Source organism: Phytophthora infestans, genomic scaffold (assembly GCF_000142945.1).
Source record: "Phytophthora infestans T30-4 supercont1.7 genomic scaffold, whole genome shotgun sequence".
NCBI classification, from domain to species: domain Eukaryota; phylum Oomycota; class Peronosporomycetes; order Peronosporales; family Peronosporaceae; genus Phytophthora; species Phytophthora infestans.
This window is the reverse complement of record NW_003303752.1, coordinates 3931452-3950990: the sequence shown is the minus strand read 5'-3', so window position 1 is coordinate 3950990 and position 19539 is coordinate 3931452. Positions and strand designations below refer to the sequence as shown.

Sequence of the window (19539 nt, the reverse complement as noted above, 5' to 3'; positions counted from 1 at the left end):
AAGTGTCCGGGAAGAAGGAGCGCATGACTCGTGGAAAGGAAAAGGCGACAAAATTAGTTCAAGGAACATTGGTGCCTGTGCCGAGCCTAAATAATCTCGTCAAACTTCTGGATAGGGACTACAGCTACATTGATATCAAGTCGTCGACGCAGTCGCTCTCGGAACGATCGGTCCCACAATCTAAGAAGGCTATTGCTGGAATTTTCACATCCGAGGAGAGCGAAAAGGACATTCGCTACAATTTCCCGCAGTGGTTTGTGACGAAAGCACAGAGTGCTATTCAGCAGTTTCGGAAAGCCGTACCTGTGGTCTGTGGCGAAGATGGCGTAGGAGTACGAGTACCTCGCTTTGGTATCTATCAACTAAGGAATATCAACGCGATGGAGATATCAACGCGATGGATCACTGGCCCGGTGCCTTGAAGTGCATTACGGACGTGGAAGATACTGTGTTTGGGCTGTCAATACCAGCAACAAACGGTTGCATTGCCAGATGAACTTTTGGACGGCGTGAGTGATGACATCGGTATGCGTGAGCAGAAAATCAAGACATTATTATTGCGCGGAGGACCGCGTACACCGTTTGGTTCTCTATCGTCACTCTCGCTACTCACGTTACGTGGAAATAAATGGTTAGATGATGCATGCATGGCTCAAGGGATGGTACTACTTCAAAAGGAAAACACCAAAGTGGGAATTATCGATCCGATATTTCATCGGTTTCACGACCGAGAAGATAAACTACGCGTTATACGCAGTGGTACTCCTTTTGATTCCGCCAATCAGCTGGTATTGATGGGGTTACACGTGGATAACAATCACTGGCGTGGGATTGTGTTTGACTTTCGCCCTGAAACCAGACCAGTCACGATATTCGACTCATTGCAAGCTACGAAGACCAATTATTACGGCATGTGCGATGATTTACTAAAGGATCTATTCGGAGAACTGCGTGCCAGCATGAAGCTCAAGAAGGAAACCAAGCCACGCCAGCCAGATAGAGCCAATTGCGGCGTCATGGTACTCCTCTTCTTTGAGTGCTACATTCGTGGTATTTCTATGCCCAACAAGCCAGGCCCCGCAATGTTGCGCTTTATGCGGCTGCGCTATCTACTGAAGTGTATACCGTAGCGCTCTCGCAGATGATAGCACTATGTTTACCTTTCAGTACAAAACACAATTCGTTGATATCTCACGTGTCCAGTATCATTTACAGGAATAAACTAGTAAGACGAGTTAATGACAGCTCATCAGGGTAGCCGTTTGCTCTTTGAGATAAGTAGGAGCACTGTAACTCATCGGTGGCATTTCTTCAAATTGGAAACTCCATAGTACAAGTGACGCTCGAAGCTCTTATACAAGCGGCCTAAAATCTCCCTCATAGGCGCCCCGTAAAATGGTTTGGAAGCCAATGTCCAAAAAATCACTAAGTTATCTGTACATTCGATCAACATTCACAATGTGCTTTATAAACTGTGCAACCTTCGCGTAACACCTTGTATTTCAATCCACCACCACCACTCATCGCAATCTCTAAATTTGAGGAAATTTTTGAAATGTATTCTTTTATATTACCCCCCTTTTCTGAAATCGGTACCTCTTGCACCAAATAAAGTGCCTTAAGGCACGCCGGTGCCTATGGTGCCGCTCAGTGGGTAACACGACGCCCCGATTATGTACACTCCATTCAGTGCCTGCAACAACGGTCTTTTTTTTTTTACAAGTAACCAATATCCGATGAACATCACAAGAACACATACTTCTCCGGTCCAGAAAAGAATTAACAGTTAGGGTTTTTTAGTAAAAAACCTCGCATGTGTGATTGGTCAATGTCCATTCTGAGATGGGTACGATTGGTTAAAATAAGCTCGTATATGCACACGGATTGAGAGTAATTGACGCGAAAAAGGATTCAATTGCTTTTAGTGATATACCACTAGATTAAGCTCAGTTTGCGCATTTTCTTGTATATTTTTAAGTTTAATTCTGATTATTTTTGACGTCAAAGCGAAAAAAAACTCCACCCCTCCGTAAAGTGATAGTTCAAATGGTCAGGCATTGGCAAAATTGGCGGAAAACTTGTTCATATAAAAATTCGTGCTGACGATACGTAAGTAGAGCTTTCAAACTAGCTCAACCACGCTTCCGTTGGAGCTGTACGACCGAAGTTATCTTCGATTTAAAGAACTGTTAATTCTTTTTCGGACCAGACAAGTAAGAATGTTGCCCGTGGCGGCCACGGGTAACCCCAAAACCATTTCACCCAGTGAATGTCGTTTGAAAAGATTTCGTATTTGATGTAAACACAATCCAGTGGGTGTGTTTAATAAATATCTACGAGTAAATAGGGGTAGTCAAAAATGCTCGCAGCAGTTAGTTTTTTTTCTGCCGCAGCAAGGGCAAACCATTTTTCAGCGCTCCGATTAAATGAAATATTTTTGAGCGTCTAGAATCAAAGTCGCGCAAGTCGGGTAACAGCAGCTACATTTTTCTGGCGATCTGCAAGGAGAACAGTCGCAGATCCACTCGCAGATCTAACGCTGTGCACGTGGGAGGCATGTAGTCGCGTTGTGATGGCTACAGCTGATGAATCGGCATTACTATCGTGTGGAAATAACGGATGTGAGCATAGCATACATCGTTGTTGCTTGGCTGCAATCCTCTCAACGTTCGGGGCCGAAGAATCATTCGACAGTAGCGTCTGCGGAAAACGCTGTAACAATGCTGTGGTGAAGGCCCGTAGGCTGGCTTCGGTAGAGCAACCTGCTAAGAAGAGAGTTCCGTGGCACAAAGACGGTCTAGATTCAAGCGTCAGCTCTCTAAGTGTTTTGATTAAGTGGTCAACATAATTACATTCATTCGAGTTTTTTCTCGCTCCTCTTTGAAAGTCATGACTTCCCCGTGTGAGCCACGACATAAGTCACACAATGCTTCTGTCTCTTCGTACTTAAAATGAGTATTTTAGCGACAAAATTCGGTTGTGTCTCTTATACAGGTACACTAATGACAGAAGAAATTCTTACATGGCCAAAGATGTCGTGGATCATGAAGCAGAAGAGCTTGTAACGAGCGTCGTTCGTGTTGTGGGTAGCGCTTACCATCAACACTTGCGGGAAGCCTCGAAGATGCGGCGCGTCTGGAGATTAGGAAAGGTAATCGTTTGCGCAACTCGTCGTTGTTCCCGTAAACAAATGGTCGCCGTATTCCCTTTCCGAGTACAAACCCCCGGAAGGCCGGCTTCTACTTTTTCTTGACGCCGCGCTTCCTTCAGCTCCGCAACTTAGCTATGAGCGTCTCTGAGGGTATCGTGCTGATCTACACACAAAAAAAGAGACATGAGAAACAATACAGCTAGCTGGGATTAGTAGCTCAAGGGGCATTCTATCTGCATTCTGAAAAACTGCATATAGAACTTCTTCTTAGCCCCGGACACTTGGAGCTCATCCACGAAACGTATAACATCTTCGTCCTCCACTCATCGATTGGCAGGATGGTTCTGGTAAGACGCCGAACCCAGAGTGTGATTATACGTGGTTCGTTGCTGCGCTATTTTGACGTGAAAGCCCAGTGTGACAATCCACACCACCAAACCCACACCTGGCTTGACATCCTGTAGATCTAGCAAAATAGTTTCTGTTTTGCCTTTTGGGCGGCTCAGTCGCGTCCAGCTGTGCGTGCATACCAGCTTTTGAAAGTACTTATCGAAGGAATCAGGAATTAGAGTCGTAGGGTAGCACTTCCACGCTCTTGAAGTTCTGCGTCATTGCCTTGGAGCTCGTCGAGGCTCTCGTTTTGAGGACCCAAAGCGTCCTGATCTAGAACGCGCCAAGACATTCGAAAATGCTTCCCAGATGTCAAACGTGTCCTGATCCAGACGTGGGGATCGGACAGCGATAAGTTTCACTACAGGGATGTGGCCCTCAGGCGACTAGACCGCTCCAGGCTCCTTGTTCGGCTCCGGAGCCGATCCCGTCGATGCGGCGCTGGACATACCGAAGGGATTGGGTTTTTCTGCTTTCGCACCTTTTGGGGAATGAAGGGCTAAGAATGATGGAGGAGGGGGGAAACGGGGTGAAGAAGTGTTTTTCTTATTTTTATATTTTTGGGGCTGAGGAATTTGTAAAAAATTCGGTTATAAGTTTTTCTGTTCGCGTTTTCCTGCACGCAATTATTTTGTGAATTTATCCACTCAACCAACAGATGTCCGATAGCTTATTTTGCTACAATGGCTTGGCCAACCGGCCATGGCCGGGCTGCCTGCATTTGATCGATGGACCGGCTGTCAAACCGGAGCAGTCAGTCACTCACGAAAGCGTTTTCCGTTTAGTCTGCGAGCTGTCGACTTGCGGTGTTCGATGGCAAATGGGCGTCCGAGGGCGGAGGCAAACACGCACTCTGTATAGCTTAACCACCTCAGCAAGTCTCCAGGAAGTTACTAGTTCAATGTGTGACGGGATCACACAACACCTTGCGCTTGAGGAAGTCGGCTTCCGTAAGTAAACAAACTCTAAGTGATCAGCAGCTCACGGGTCCCTTGCCAAAGGGAGCGACGTTACCAGCTAAAGTTGAAGCTCAAACGGAATGTATTTATACTGTAGGTACCATAAGCTTGAGTTAAACAAACAAACAATAGGTCACCTATGGTTAAGCTATGCTGTTAGCCATTGGCTGGACGGGTACCATGTACCAGGTATCCAGAAGAGTGACTAGTCACACAAGTCACACTTCATATCATCTGGGGTACACTTGGTTACACAACGAGTGTCGATTCTGCCAAGCAGCGTTCTGCAACGAGGAAGCATGGTTGCATTGTGAAAGAAGATAAGTGCGAGGAGTAGCTACTGATGCTCCTCTTCGACCTCAAGCATGACGTTCACTCGGTCTCGGAAAGCGCCGCACGGAGGTTGAGCAAAATCCTGTTCTACAAAAAACCCAAAAACGACGATTTCCACAGAAGTCCAAAGACCTTGAGCGTGCACCGAATGATATATACTCTGCGAACCATTTGTCGGATCGATTTATTAAGGAGGCGCCGTTGTTGCGAGTATTTGAGCTGCTTTGTCCGGGTTACGGATACTATCCCGTCGCGTCGAGCTATGGGAGGAAGGCTCTAAAATATTACATGATGCGTGGTGCTTAAAGAAGGCGGATGAAGCACTCAGGCTCGCTTACCAGCGAGCTGGTGGCCGCATTATTCTCTTATCAGATGTCTGGCAGAATATTGCCAAAAATCATATTCTTGACTGCCAGCTCGCTCTCTGTGGGGACCTGCTCACTAATGGTCTACTACCCGTAAGTCATCGGCATGATGGTCTTGTCATTGCCGAACAGCTTGACATTGTGTAAAAAAGCTCATCAAGAGGGGTGAGACGTGGGCACAATAGTCCCTGATAACTCGGGTCGATGAGAACGTGCTCGACGGATCCTATCTTTTCGATGGCCAAGAATTTGCTTCTGTTTCCCTTCGCACCATACGTCAATTACCTCGTTCAAACACTCCTCAAGAGGTATTTTTGGAATGTGGCGTGCCGAGCAGCAGCAGTTAATTGCTGAAACGCTTCATTACAAAAGTAGCTGTTGCGTGCTAGAAATCTCGTAAGGAATGGACATATGGTCTGCGCTATCTCTGGCAGATACGTCGGAACTCAATACAAGGCTGCTTTGCTTCACAATGACGTGTACAATCATTCTTACCCCAAACGTTACATCGACAGTTTAACATAGACGATGATTTCCCGATGCAACTGGATGCCTTGGCGATAACTTCTTCTGGGGCGAGCTAAGCCGATCAAAGTCGGCCATTTCTCCGTTATCCTATGCGTCGTACGGGCTCGAACGAGATGGAAGTACCGCTGTTTTGTCGTATTGCGACAGCTTTCGGGGTTTTGACCAAGAAATTTTGCGACTAGGTGAGCTAGCCAAGTGCGTCGAGAATGGCTGGTCTCAATGCAAAAAGCGTTTATTCATGCTTGGCTACGCTCTGCATTCAGAATATGCCAATGATACAAGGACATTGACGAACACAGTCATTTCAGGAGTTGATTCGCTGCCTGAGCTTGCAGTCTACATTATCGGAGGTTGTTTGACACTGACGATGTCGGAACGATTGGCGTGATACGCTCACTTATACGGAGAACGATTATACAGAAGCGCAACCAAGCGAATTTAATGGATCATCGTGGGAATATTGGAAGTATATCGCTTAGGAAAGCCCAAAACGTTTGCTACCAACACTTGCATAGCGATCACTCTCTATTGCGGTCAATGCAGTAACTTGTGAACGTCTAGCAAGTTTAAGATAATTCACACCGCGAAAAGGAATTGATACGCGTCCGACAAAGCACTCAATTTTCAGATAGTAGACCAACACGTACGTCAGCGAGCACTGAAACACAATACACTCATTCCGAAAAGAAACTATCGTGTCGGGATGAGCGCGTAATAATACGTGATGCACTCACAGGGATGTTCACGTTTTTGCAACAGCCAATTCAAGGCAGAAGTGCTGTAGCTGAAGAGGATGATGGCAACGAAGCTGACCCTGGCAACGGAGCAGACTAAGAGAGAGCTCTAGCTCTATGGCAGGAATCTCTCGCTGAGGTCTTTGAAGATGAAGAATTCGACGCTGCCTACGAGGAAAAGATGGAGACGGTGCACCAGCAGCATGAAAAAGATGCTGATAAATTTGACTATCTTGCCTCTCCAGTCCTGCATGAGTTTCCCAATGCAACGATCCAGCATTTTCCTGAGAAAAAGAAACAGAGAAAAAGAGAACGGACTCAGGAGTCATAGAGTAACCGTGGCAGAGCGTTTTGGCTACGGTGCTCACGGATGCACAAGTTAGCATAAAACGCTAGCTCCTGCTTTCATAATTCACAGCTTAAATGTATTAATATTTTGCGAGTTCGTGGCGTTACTCTATAAATTTACATCACAGGCCAAGACCAAAGCTGGTTATCGTCGCGCTCACTAGGCATTGGCGGTGCGACTGCTCTCTTTTCCGCGAGCGTCGGCAGTCTGACCATTAAGCTGTTTGAACGCTGGCGCTCGTCCGCCTTCGAGCGATACACTTAAATCGACAATTAAGTTTCCAAAGCGATGGTGTACCAAATGGTGAGTCAAGCCTCGACACTCGCTTTCAGATCCACTATCATTGGGGAAGCGGCTACCTCCACGCCAGACCCGGGCATGAGACAGTGTTAATAGAATAAGCTTCGCGCTCCAACACTGAGTGAAATGTGTATTTTTTGTGAGATAGCCTGACGAAAGTAAAATTGCACGAGATGTAGAGAAGGATCAGTACACAGAAAACGCGGGGAGGACCACACATTCGAAGGTGCATACGGCAACGAGGTCAGCGCAGATGGCCAATAATTTGTCTTAAGTCCTGTTGGTGACTATCAGAGCAGGCAGCCTATGTCGCGGGAGATCGAACCAACCTATTTTATTCCGTAATTTGAACTCAGCTCGACTAACTCAGAACTCTCAGTTGAGTCTAATCCTCCTCGCTACACCCGGCCAGCACGCAGTTTTGTTAATGGAGCAAGCTTCGCGCATCAGCTATGAGTGAAAACGATATTTACATGGCGCTTTTCAGGACGTGATACCTGCTCTGGAACAACACTGGATCCCACGTTTTATGGCGGTTCAAGGCACCCTGCATGGACAAAGACGGCTTCTTGTTAATGTGTACGCTCTACATATTGTGAGCGGTCAGATTAATGTTACAAACGATTTGCTCAAAATAATCGTACATGAGTTTTATTGTGAGTCACCACGTTAATGGAACACGGTACGTGTTACAAGTCGTACTTTTGTTACTGAGCGGTCACTCGTTTAGACAGCACATGTTGTTTTACAATAATAGTACATTAAAACGGCGCTGTGTATTTCAAACCATCAACGTACTTGCTTGAAACATCGAGCTCGAGTTTTGAGATTTTCCCGAAGGCTAGGGTTTTACAGCCATAAAATATATTTCTTAGTACCATATTCAACATGGCACCGATACTATAAGTGGCAATTCGTTAAAAGTCACTCGTCGACGGTCTCGGCCACTGTAAGTGTTTATGCTGAGCAATGACTCCAAAACAGATAGGAGATTTACGTTTAGCTGTTGTGTCCAATGGGTGCCTGGTTTTCAATCTAGTGCTTTCGTAAAGGCGGCTGTCATGTCCTTAGCAGCTATTATTGGGGAAGTAATACATGTGAAGCAACAACTATGGCGCATTCCCTAAAATATAGTTTGTATTGGAAGGACATCGCATCGGTAGCAGCAAGGTTTATAATCTAGGTTCACGGACGATAAACTTAGGCAATGTATGTGATTAACTGGATAATACTGTAGCAATCTATGAATGCATTGCAATGAAAGGTACAATATCATTTTTGAAATCGTGCTCGCAAGCACCCTTTATTGTTGGTATAATAATGTTATCAGTGGTCATATATCAGTGTTGTAAACCAATCACGTAAGTAGTTTGGCATCAAGCAGTGTGTTAAACCAATGACGTGAGTAGTATGGCTAAGTAGGACCATTACACGAGCTTTACCGTATCAAACAATGAATATCCAACGCTGAAGAGGCTAGTGATAGTCGTCCTCATTGCTCCCAAATAGGAGCCTGCTGAGTAGGAAGTGGTATCATCAATTTTGAGCTGATTTGGTTGTGGACAAGCTTAGAATCTAGCATCGTGCAGCAGCTTCGCTGCGTAAGTTTATGCAATAGCTTCTAGAACCCAGCTACGGGGCTTTGGTCGCCCAGTACCGATTACGTCCAAGGCTCGCAGGCAGACGGTCGATAACTTATCGCCCGCGCCAGTAGTGTGCCTATAAGACAGCACGCCTATTTATTAATTTGCGTTTCTGTTTCGTTCCTATTACGTTCGCTAGCGAACGAGCTTCTCACGTCCACGTCCTCTTGCACCCCGTTGCCACAACGACTCCACCAGAGCCCAGGCCGTCGCTAACTTAGCCACTCGAACCTTACGCCGCAGACGCTCGTCCTGCTACAACGCAGCCCTTCCTTCAGCTCGCACAAACGCGCTGTCGTGCTGTGCCCAGGCTTACTTCGCCGTTGCGACCATTACGCACACTCTGTCCGTAGCCGTCGTCCACTCGTCCGCGCGTTCACCAGCCTCGATGCGCCCACCGATGCTGTCGTTCGTCCTGTGTCGAGGCTCACTGTCCACGCTACAGGCGTCTTCAGGCGACCCTAGTCCTTTGTTTGTTTTCGTGACCCGAGCTGCAGGTCCGTCAACAGTCATTTGCTCGTTCGTTTCGTGTCTTCGCCCGCTGTGGTGAGCTCACAAGTTCGTATGCTCTACAACGCACGTTCGTTTGCTTCAGTTGTGTCTCGAGCTGCCGATTCGAAAGTGAAAGCTCTCAGGGTCCGTGTGGATCTACGGATTCTTGCGACTGCGGGGCCAGCTGCCTCCACGATGCACGCCAGCGACTGCTCGCCGGGCTCCACTCTGCTGTCTTTTGTCTCCTTGGCTGCTAGTGGCCATCGTACTCGTCCATCATCGCAGGTCCAGGCTACCCGACGTGCCGCACCCACGTCAGCTCCAGTTCCCGGCCTCGCGTTGCTCTTTCTGTCGTTGACCAGTTCGTACTGATCGTTCGTCGGCGTAGTGTACAGTGCGTCGCAGCCTATTACACTTTTATAGCTTAGCGCTTGCACTTCATAATTTGCATGGCTTATTTGTAGTGACATAACCGCCAGGAGAATGATACATTTACCATATTAAAAGGCTCATCATCCACCGCGTAACAGTAGGTTGTGAAGCCTTTTAACTCGTTCCCTGTAGCCACTCTGTCGAAACTCGGTTTCATTCAGACGTAAGCTTCTTCCGGCTGATAAGGTAATACAAAGTTATCCCACGACATGCATCTGCGCGGGCCACCTCAGGAGAATGTCCAATGCACTTGCGAGCATTGTACAGCACATGAAAAAAACAATACGCGATAAATGTGCTGCTCTTAAAGCCAGATAATTCAGAAAGTCTTTTTAGATGAGTGCTTTGAGCGTCACTCATAACAGCATTATTTTGCAGACGTGAACCTTCACGCTCATAAAACAAAACGCGTAATGTTTCTCACCACTGGGTAACATTCGCTGTGTGTCTTCTAACTCACAATAACTAGACTGGCAAGGTGATTAATCATCTGAGTGTAAGTAACTTCACAAACTATCCCAGCGTAAACAAGGTCGCTAGGCTTGAATGTAGCGTCGAATTAAAACAATAGTGTGCTGCTATAAAGTCAGGAGACTGTGTATGAGCTTCGCACTGGTAATTTCCAGAATCCATGGCTCGGAGTCATTTCCACTGTTAACAAATGAAAATCGTCGTTCATCATCTTTGTTGCCAAACACAATCATAACTTCAGGACCTCTCTAAATCTGCTTTAAAATGTCTTCGAAATATTCAACTCCCGCACCCGAAGAATGGATCCCTTCGAGCTTTGAAGCCGATAGCTGTAGCGCACGCTACGTAGGACTTATATACACGTTGAATATCCGAGAACACAAGTCAGGATTCCAGGGCTCGTATTATGTTTATCAAAATTTCACATGAAGAAACTGCATTATCGTCTACATGCTGAATCTATGCCTGGCCTAGGGTCTGGGGGCAGCGACACATGTCATTTCTCCGCGAGAAATACGTTTAGAGATTGTGCAGAATTATCCACCGCGGTATAGATCTCAGAGAAGTACACCTCCCACTGAGCAACACCAAATCCAGCTTCTTGGCAAATATCACATTTGTACAGGGGCTGGCGTTCCACCATGTCGTGACTACCTGGGCAGATAGTACACGTAATTGTGCTCCCAGAGAAAACTTTACAGCATCAAAAGTCTTCAATCGATACATAATAAAGTCAACTTCGGTTCGAGGCTCGATTGACCCCGTCCAGTCTTGCTTAAATGGTATTATCCAAGAAAAAAAAACGTGTACAGAACACTGCAACGAGTACGAAAGTCAAACATGACTGAGCACGACCTATCTGATGTCATGTGTTTTTATTAAAATAAGCTCTCATTAAAGCGATACACGAGCTAAAAACACAACACCATATTTTGATAGCGCAAGGTCATACGGATATCCCGGGTTACTTTGCTTAGTGATTATTATGCTGCAGACCATCTCAAATGCGACCAAAACAAAGAGATTACAGCTGTACGAGTATTTATACTCCCAAATCAGATTCATACGAATGGATACAGTATCGCTTGGGGTACGGCTGAGGTGAAAACAGAAGCGGGATAGTAAGGCCACCGTTTTGGCGTTTTTAGTGAAGCTCAAGCACATAGGGTGATGGTCAAATACCACACGACACTCAAAAAGGTGAGATGACACCTGGACGCTGACAAAATAGTATGTGCTCCACCAAGGTCGGTTTAGCATCACCAAATGCGGTTTTGGCAGCGAAATCAAGAATATCATCTGCAAAAGCGAGCAAGGAAGCATTAGTAAGAACAAGAAGTCCTGAAACTTAGCTCGGTAGATAATATGGGTTATTTTTGCTGCTTCATGTCAAGATTGGGATCTTGAGAAACACGTAGGATAAATCGAGCACTTAAGAAAAATCGATCTGACCAATAAACCCGAGTTCCATCGTCGCGTGGTTTTAGCTTTCATCGCAGCGTGCGAGCGCGGCATGCTAACTAGTGTACTCGTGCCGACGTTTCCAAAGCCGGTAACTTCAAACCAACTTGGTTCTCTGCGAAACTTTTATTTTTGACGTATGGAAACCTTTACAAAACAAATATCTATAGCTGCCTTCGGGAGGGCGCGGGTAAAGTAGCTACAGCGCGAGGGAACAATGCGCTTAGAGCGGTCCAAACTGACTGGACATGACCTTTTCGGCGTAACACAATTACTTAACATTGACAACTGTATGCTAGAATTTTAACGGGGCTTTATGGTGTGGAGCACACATGGGTAAGGAATACCCGGAGAGCTAACAAACTATCAGTACATATGTTGGAGAGTTAACAAGGTCTCTCATTACGTTGGCTGAAAGCCACACGTTACGCATTTGATTAGGTTTAGCTATGCTAGATAGATAAACAGATACATTTACCCCTGGGCGGCTTGGCCGCAATAATTGTAAATAAAGCACTTCTGGTTTTGAAGCATAAAAATTAAGGTATTAACTTTGAGCCCTGGTCTTGGGCTGTAAGTGCCCTTTGAATAAGCAACTTAGTATTAGTTACTCTTTGAGTCGAACGTCTTCCTCTGACGCTAAAGCTACGGCAGCCCCGCTGCAAGATTGATCTAAGCAACTGGCAGATAAATGTGAAAGTTGTCAGGATAACTTGACCAACTGCCATATTAAGGTGGCTGTCAGATTCATGCAAATGCTGTTAGACTAATGTGATCGCTGTCAGAATATTGTGATCGCTGTCAGAATATGGTGAGCGCTGTCAGAAAAATGTGAGCACGACAGGCTTTACGCGGATAGTACGTCAGTCACATGAAAGTGTTAGTTAGTGGTAAACTAACATAAACATCTCGACAGCATTCACATTAATCTGGCAAATTTTACATTAGTCTGACAGCGTTCACATTAATCTGACGTAAAATTGTCTATGATCAGCGATTAGAATAATTCTGGATATAACTATCCCGCATTACTCGTGCGGATTAGCTATATTCATGACCATGTAGTGGTGGAGTGATCAATGGAAAGCCTCTACCCACTCACACAGGACAAAGCGTATGAAAGCAATACCGAGCTGGCTAGTTGAAGGTTTGGAAAGCACTGTCAGGCACAGGACGTGCCAGACAGTAGATGATCATAAGAGATCCTACTCGCTAGGACTCACAATATACTTTTGGGTTTCCAGGAAGCGCCAGCTTCCCTAGTGTGGGTTTTATCGCTAAATACCTACTACAAAGAATTCTTTAGTTGCGAGGTCTCGCGACTCGGACTTAAACTGAAAAAACATACAGCAAGCAAACTGAGATGACTGGGGGCTCCGGTGGTGCTGATATTCCAATCACACGGACAACTATGACGGCCCCAACGAATCCAACGTCCACGACAGCATACCACGAGCTCCTCAGTCAATATTCGCCGTTGCCGCTTCACCCTTGGTGGCTTCGACTTCACGTGAAGCCTTGCTGGAGTGCTGACGCTACGCAAGGCCTGCGAAGAGGCAACGAGAGAGAGGTGCAAGGATGACAAGGAGGACTACAAGTCGGTGTGGAAGAGTGTAAAAAGATCATTTGACGCCGAGTTGTTGAACTTGTGTGAGGCAAGCTGGGGAGTTGAAAAAGGCGAAGTGACTGATGCGTTTCTCTTGGAGAAGATTCATGAGAGTATCGATAACTATCAAAACCAAGCGTTTCCTCCAGTGAAGGAATTGTTTTTGAACGATTTGAAGAAGAGCATGAATATCTCAGACATTCAGTCAAGAGTGACAGACTATTTTCTCTCGTGTCTCCTGCTGAAATTTTTTGGATTTCACTAGTTTAATTGACTGGACGAAAGGTACGAAAAAAAGTGAAAACTGATATTTATCTCTCTACCTAGAGCGCTGAAAGCGAAAGTCAACAACGAGATCGACTATCGCTCGCCGGACGCACAGACCAGTGTGATGAAGCTTTCCAAGCTTATTAACCAGCAAGCTTTGGAACAGGCAATTGAAGACCGCGCTCCAAAACGAAGATACCCCATACCCGGAAAAGTGGGAAACCGGCCCACAAAAAAGAGCAGTCGAGCAAGAAAGGAACACCGCAAGATGGATGATTTCACTGTGGTGGCCCCCACTACCTCATTGGATGCCCAACGGCGACAAAGGAAGATCGCGACCGTCATGCCACCAAGCTGGGCCAGAGAGATGAGTGCCCTGCCGCGGGAGGCACCGCTAACCTCCGACGGTTAGCCGAATTCCTACCAGCGCAGGCACGCACAGTTGTGTTGGAAGACGCTTATTCGGTGGCTTTCTGTGCGGATATCGGCGCAGACAGGTCTGGTATGAAAATGGCTGCTTTTGAAAAGATTGTGAAGGTTTGACCGGAAGTGAAACGGTGCAGTTGAAGGAACCACTCGAGTGCACAGGAGCCGATGGGAAGCCAATTGAAGTATAAAATGACTGCAAGCCTACATCTACGACTACGGACTGCAGCTGGCAGCGTTTGTATCGCTAGGCCAGCTGAGTGCCTAATCATTCTTAGTGATGCAGACAAATTCTTGCTGGGGAATCACGTGTTGATGATTTAGGTATTGACGTGTATCGGGAACTAGATTTACTTGCTGCCAATGTCGTTAGGAGTGAATTGGACGATGAATTTGACGATACTGAAGAGCCACAAATTGGTAGTGGGGTGGAGTTGAGTGACGACGTGTTAGCAGCGGTGGAGAAATTGGCTGACGGAGGAGAAAGGATTCCCACAGGAATGGGTACAAGAGGTACGGAGGATTGGTATTCGCTTCGATATCTGGCGATTGAAGCTTGGGAATGATCCACCCCCTCGTGTACCGCCCATGAAGGTTCGTCTAAAGAAAGGAAGAGTACCTTACCAACGAAAAGCGCGACGATACCCACCTGAGATGCATAATTTTCCGGATAAGTTCAGTAACGAGTTGGTTCTGCTGGGCTGGGTCTATGCAAATGCAGAGTGACGGTGGGCATGTCCTGTGTTGCTGGTGCGTAAAGGCAACGGAGAATACCGGCAAACGGCCGACGACAAGCCACTGAATGCCGACATCGAAGCAATCGTTGGTGTGATGCCAGATTTGAGTGTTGACCTGGAGGACGTGAAAGGCGCTAAGTTTTTTGGGTTGTTCGATTTCATTAAAGGCTACTGGCAACTAGCTTTGGCCGAGGAGTGTCAAGAGTGGTTCTCCTATGCCCTCCCCCCCCCCCGTAGAGTGCCACAAGGCTGCACGGACGCTGCACTTTTTTCGAAGCAAATGTCTGGAAGAGTTGCTGCACAAGCATTTACTGGTATGGATCGGCGTTCTGCTTCTGTATGCGAACGACGTAACGACTTACCTCTAAACGCTCGAGCGATTCTTTGAATTATTGGATTCTTTCGGTTTTAAGATTAGCTCGAAGAAGTCGAGCCTTTTCGAGCGAGAAGCTCGATGGTGTTGTAAACTAACCAATGACGATGGTGTAGACCACGATCCGGAGAAAATAAAAGCGTTGCAAGCGTTGCCATATCCGAAGACTACAGGCGAGCTACAGCAATTTCTTTGTTCTACAAACTAGATGAGGGATTCATTGGTAGATTACGCTCGTACATCTTGGCCGCTACAAGACGCGCTGGACTTGGCAATGTCGCAAGCCTCTAGGCGAACCAAACGCGTTGCTGCAGGGACTGTTACTAAGCTCAACGAATGTGAGCGGTCTGCATACGACACAATGAAAGCCATGCTTGCCTCTAGTGCCACACTGGCGTTCCCGAAGGAAGACGCGTCAATGTGCCTGCTGACATATGCGTCCGATGGTGGCTGCAGCATTGTAGTCAGTCAAGTGGCGAAATGGTAACCTGGCAGAGTAGTGCATGAACAACAACACGAGCTGTTAGTTTGTTTAAGTGACAGCTTCACCGGATCGCAGTGCAATTAGTCGATCATCGAAATAGAGGCTTATCCGATAGTGTGCGCATGCGAGCAGTTGTGCTATCTGCTTTTATGACCGGGTGGCTTTAAATTGTACTGTGACCACCGCAAATTATTTAACGTATTTGCACCTGGCAAGGAAGTAAAAATTTTATTAGGGGCAAGTTACCACGATGGTCAACAAAGTTGATGGAGTACAGATACGCAGTGAAGCACTTTGATGGAGAGTCGAACATGTGGGCCGACATGGTCTCCCGCTGGGGTGGAAACCACATATCCACTGTACATTTAAATGCTATGACCCTACGAAAAACGAAGCCCTGCGAAGCCCACGGCCGCACAGCAACCGCGACGTAAGCCAGTTCGTCCTAAGAAGAAGGATCCGTTGCCATCGGAAGTGCAACCAACAGAACAACAATCTCCCCCACCACCACCGCCCACTGGACAACCCGGACTTCGTGTGACCGTCTTTTACTGCGATACTGGAGGTACAGAGACTACACGCTGAGGGCAGACCGCGCGTCGCAGTAGGCAGTGATGATGAAGGGATTGTTTATCAAAGCCAAAGTGTGGATTCCTCGCAGGGCTGACGACCTCGTGCAACGGCTTTTGGTGGTGGCTTATGCGGTCTTCAAGGACATCTGGGACGTGATGCAATGCTGGAATGCGTTTATCGACATTTTAATGCACATCATTTACGAGCTCGTGTGGAGCACTTTCTCGGTCCATGTCTCATGTGCTAGCATGTCAAAGGTGGAAAACCCATTCAACGCCCGTGGGGCCCAACATTTAGAACGAATGTGGAGAATGGCGCACTACACGCTGAGTTTTTGAAACTAACTGAAAGTTTCGATGGGGATCAGTATTTGCTCGTGTTGAAAGATGAAGCCACGCATTTTACGGAGCTTATACCTTGTGCAGCACCAGCACCGTGGTGGTGGAGGCGATTCTCGATTGGTACAGCAGATTTGGTATGTCACCTGTGTGGATCTCAGACCAAGGGTTACATTTTAAAGCGGAGATTGTGGCAGAGCTTGGGCGGCGCCTAAAAGCGCGTCACGAGTTCACGTGTACTCACCTAGGATAAATGGCAGTGGGGAGCGGGCAAACCGCGATATCATGCAAGTGCTACGTGTTTTGCGTTTGGCGTATATGGTTGACACCCACGTCTGGACATTCTTCGAGACCATGTTGCAGTCTAGCTTGAACCACACACCGGTACCGTCTCTCGGTAATCGTGCTCCAGTTGAGTTATTCTGCGGATTGCCACTTCCATCACCGCTAACGCTATACATGAACGTGAAGCAAAAGGAGATCATGGGCTACCAGAAAAGGCAGAAGCCATTGAGACTTGGTTAAACAATCTCCGAAGTAGCATTCATGAGCTTCACAAGCCAATGATAAGTGAACGCGCACGACAGACTGTGCGAAACCCACGAATGCAGAAGTACGCACGTTGCCCCAACTTCGATGTAGGTGATTTTTTATGTGTTGTGGTCTAGAGTAGACCAAAAACGCCATGTCAAACTACCCGTCACATTGGTGGGGCCCTACCAAGTCATTCATGCGGAGCAACATTCTTTAGCGTCCGCAACCTACTGACAGGGGAGGAAACGGATGTTCACCCGTCACGGCATAAATTTTACGCTGATAAATCGCTTTTGGTGAGCGACGAAATACTTGATCATATTGCAGCCCAAATGGTACTACTTTCAGTGGAAAAACACAACGATACTCGATGGAATGAGGACAAGCAAGACTACGAAATCCTTGTTGGCTGGAAGGGGCTGGAGTCGATAGAAGACTCTTGGGAGCCAGCCAAACAACTCAGCAAAGATATGCCGGTACTGCTAACGGAATTTGCAGCATTTACGAACTACAGGAGGTTCGAGCAATATATTACCGAAACGACGAAGGTTAAGTCAAAGTCAAAAGATAGACGACCGCCAAACACACAACGGAACGTGCACCGCGAGGACGCGTGAGTGGCCAAGGCTTGATAGGGTAACGTAGTGGTGTAGTGCTCAATGGAAAACATCTACCTACTCACACAGGGCAAAACGTATGAAAGCAATGCCGAGCTGACTAGTTGAGGGTTATGAAATCACTGCTAGGCATAGGACGTGCCGAGCAGTAGATGATCATTAGAGATTCTAGTCGCTAGGACTCACAATAGACTTTTGTGTTTACTAGGAAGCGCCAGCTTACCTAATGTTGGGTTTTATCGCTAAATACCTACTTCAGAAAACTATGTAGGCCCTATGTTGGCACCTCACAATCATACCAACAAATGGCAGATATTAAGACAGCTGTTCATTACAAATATAACTCGATGAGCATCTAGCTGTCGATCATTTAGACCTTTGCACCAAACAACAGTGGCTTAAATCGACTCTGTACGGAGCTGTGACAAGAAATTCATCAATTCATGGCACATTTGATCTGGTAAAATAAATACGTCTGCAGCTACACTACAGACCGTAATAAGTTCATGCTAAACCGTGATGTGCTGTTGATCGCACATATTATCCTGTAAAACATTATTCGACTAGGCTGCGTTGACTTAATACCATCTCCTCCTTTCCGTTGGCTTCTTGCCTTGTGCTGTGGTGTAGTGATGCAGCGATGAATGCAATTTTATGTTGCATTCGAGTATTTATGCAATTTATTAAGTGCTGGTGCAGTTAAGTCATCGCAACTAACCAATTTCGATAATGATCAGTCTTCTGGAGAATCTGTATCGCGAGTAAGCGGGTTGCTGCTGTTGCTGTTAATGATATTTTCTTCTGCCCCAATTAATAGGTCATTGTACGCGTCCACTCATAGAGTAGTCTCGCCCTTACTGCGAAACAACGTTTTAAAGAAAAGTGATAAAGTTCATTTCGCTGACATTAATCATTGTCATCAACACAAAGATCTTGAACATGAAAAATATCTCTATTTATGGCGCAAGGACTGAACTTTATTGGAATTGAGTTGTTTTTACGACCAGCTAGCATTACAGTTTGATCTGTCATGATATCAGTCATAGAAGCTAATCGTTTTTTAAACAAAAATTAAAAAAATCTTTAAGAAATGATTGCCATATCGAACAATCTTTACGTATGTATAATTCGCCGATGGATCACTTGGTCAGAAACTACAGAATACTACCTCTGGTCCGAAATGAGGGATAGTTTCTTTTAATTGTAATTAAAACTAATTTTGCAATACTTATTAAAGTTTAATTGATCAGGAAGGAGCGCGTATGCGCCAGCTATTGGCTGGTGGTTTAATTGGCGCTGAAAGCGTACTGGAGACCGAGTTCCAGCGATTTGAATAGCCGGCCACCCTATTCCTCATTTTTCTAGTACCCGCTCAGCTAACACTACTCTCTAGTGCTCCCCGACTTCTCTTTGACCAACCTGACCGACTGTCATCGCCGTTGCATCATCGACGAGCTTCTAAGACTCAGTATTGACGGGGATCTACCTCATGGGGCAAAGGCGGACGTCGCCAGAGACTTTAAGGCAAAATCTGGACCCGCTATTGCATCAGCGTCACCGCAGGAATAGAAGGAGGGGAGTGGCAAATTCGCATCAAGGAAACGTCCGGTGGAAAGAGGAAGAACATGTCGAAATGCATCGCACGACTGCACGAATCTTTGATAGGAGATCGCTCGGTTGAATTTTTCATTATATGATAGTATGCTACAGGATGGTATAATATACCATCCTGTAGCATACTATCCATAATTTCGGACCAGAGGTAACGGATGCGCCCTATTAGAGCCCGGACTTTATTTAATAGTGCCACTCGAAAGTGACAGAGAGGATTTTATACGGGTGAGGACTTTATTGGTCTGACTTTTTCTAAGCGTTTATTTCTATGTACAGTAGGTCCTTGAAACGCTAATGGATTCCAATATCTCCAGCTTGCAAGTAAGGCATGAGGCCACCCAGATACAACACACATCGAACAC

The 19539-nt window shown here is 46.3% G+C and overlaps 1 protein-coding gene across 1 annotated transcript; it reads left to right on the top strand.

Annotated features, from left to right (window-relative positions):
* Nucleotides 1-8505: 8505 nt before the first annotated feature.
* PITG_05584 (uncharacterized protein) lies at nucleotides 8506-9616 on the top strand (the record flags this gene model as incomplete). The annotated part of the gene is made up of 3 exons (XM_002999164.1): nucleotides 8506-8510; nucleotides 8996-9249; nucleotides 9348-9616. 3 exons carry the CDS (start codon nucleotides 8506-8508, stop codon nucleotides 9614-9616), a joined length of 528 nt encoding a protein of 175 aa, XP_002999210.1.
* Between the last annotated feature and the right edge of the window lie 9923 nt (nucleotides 9617-19539).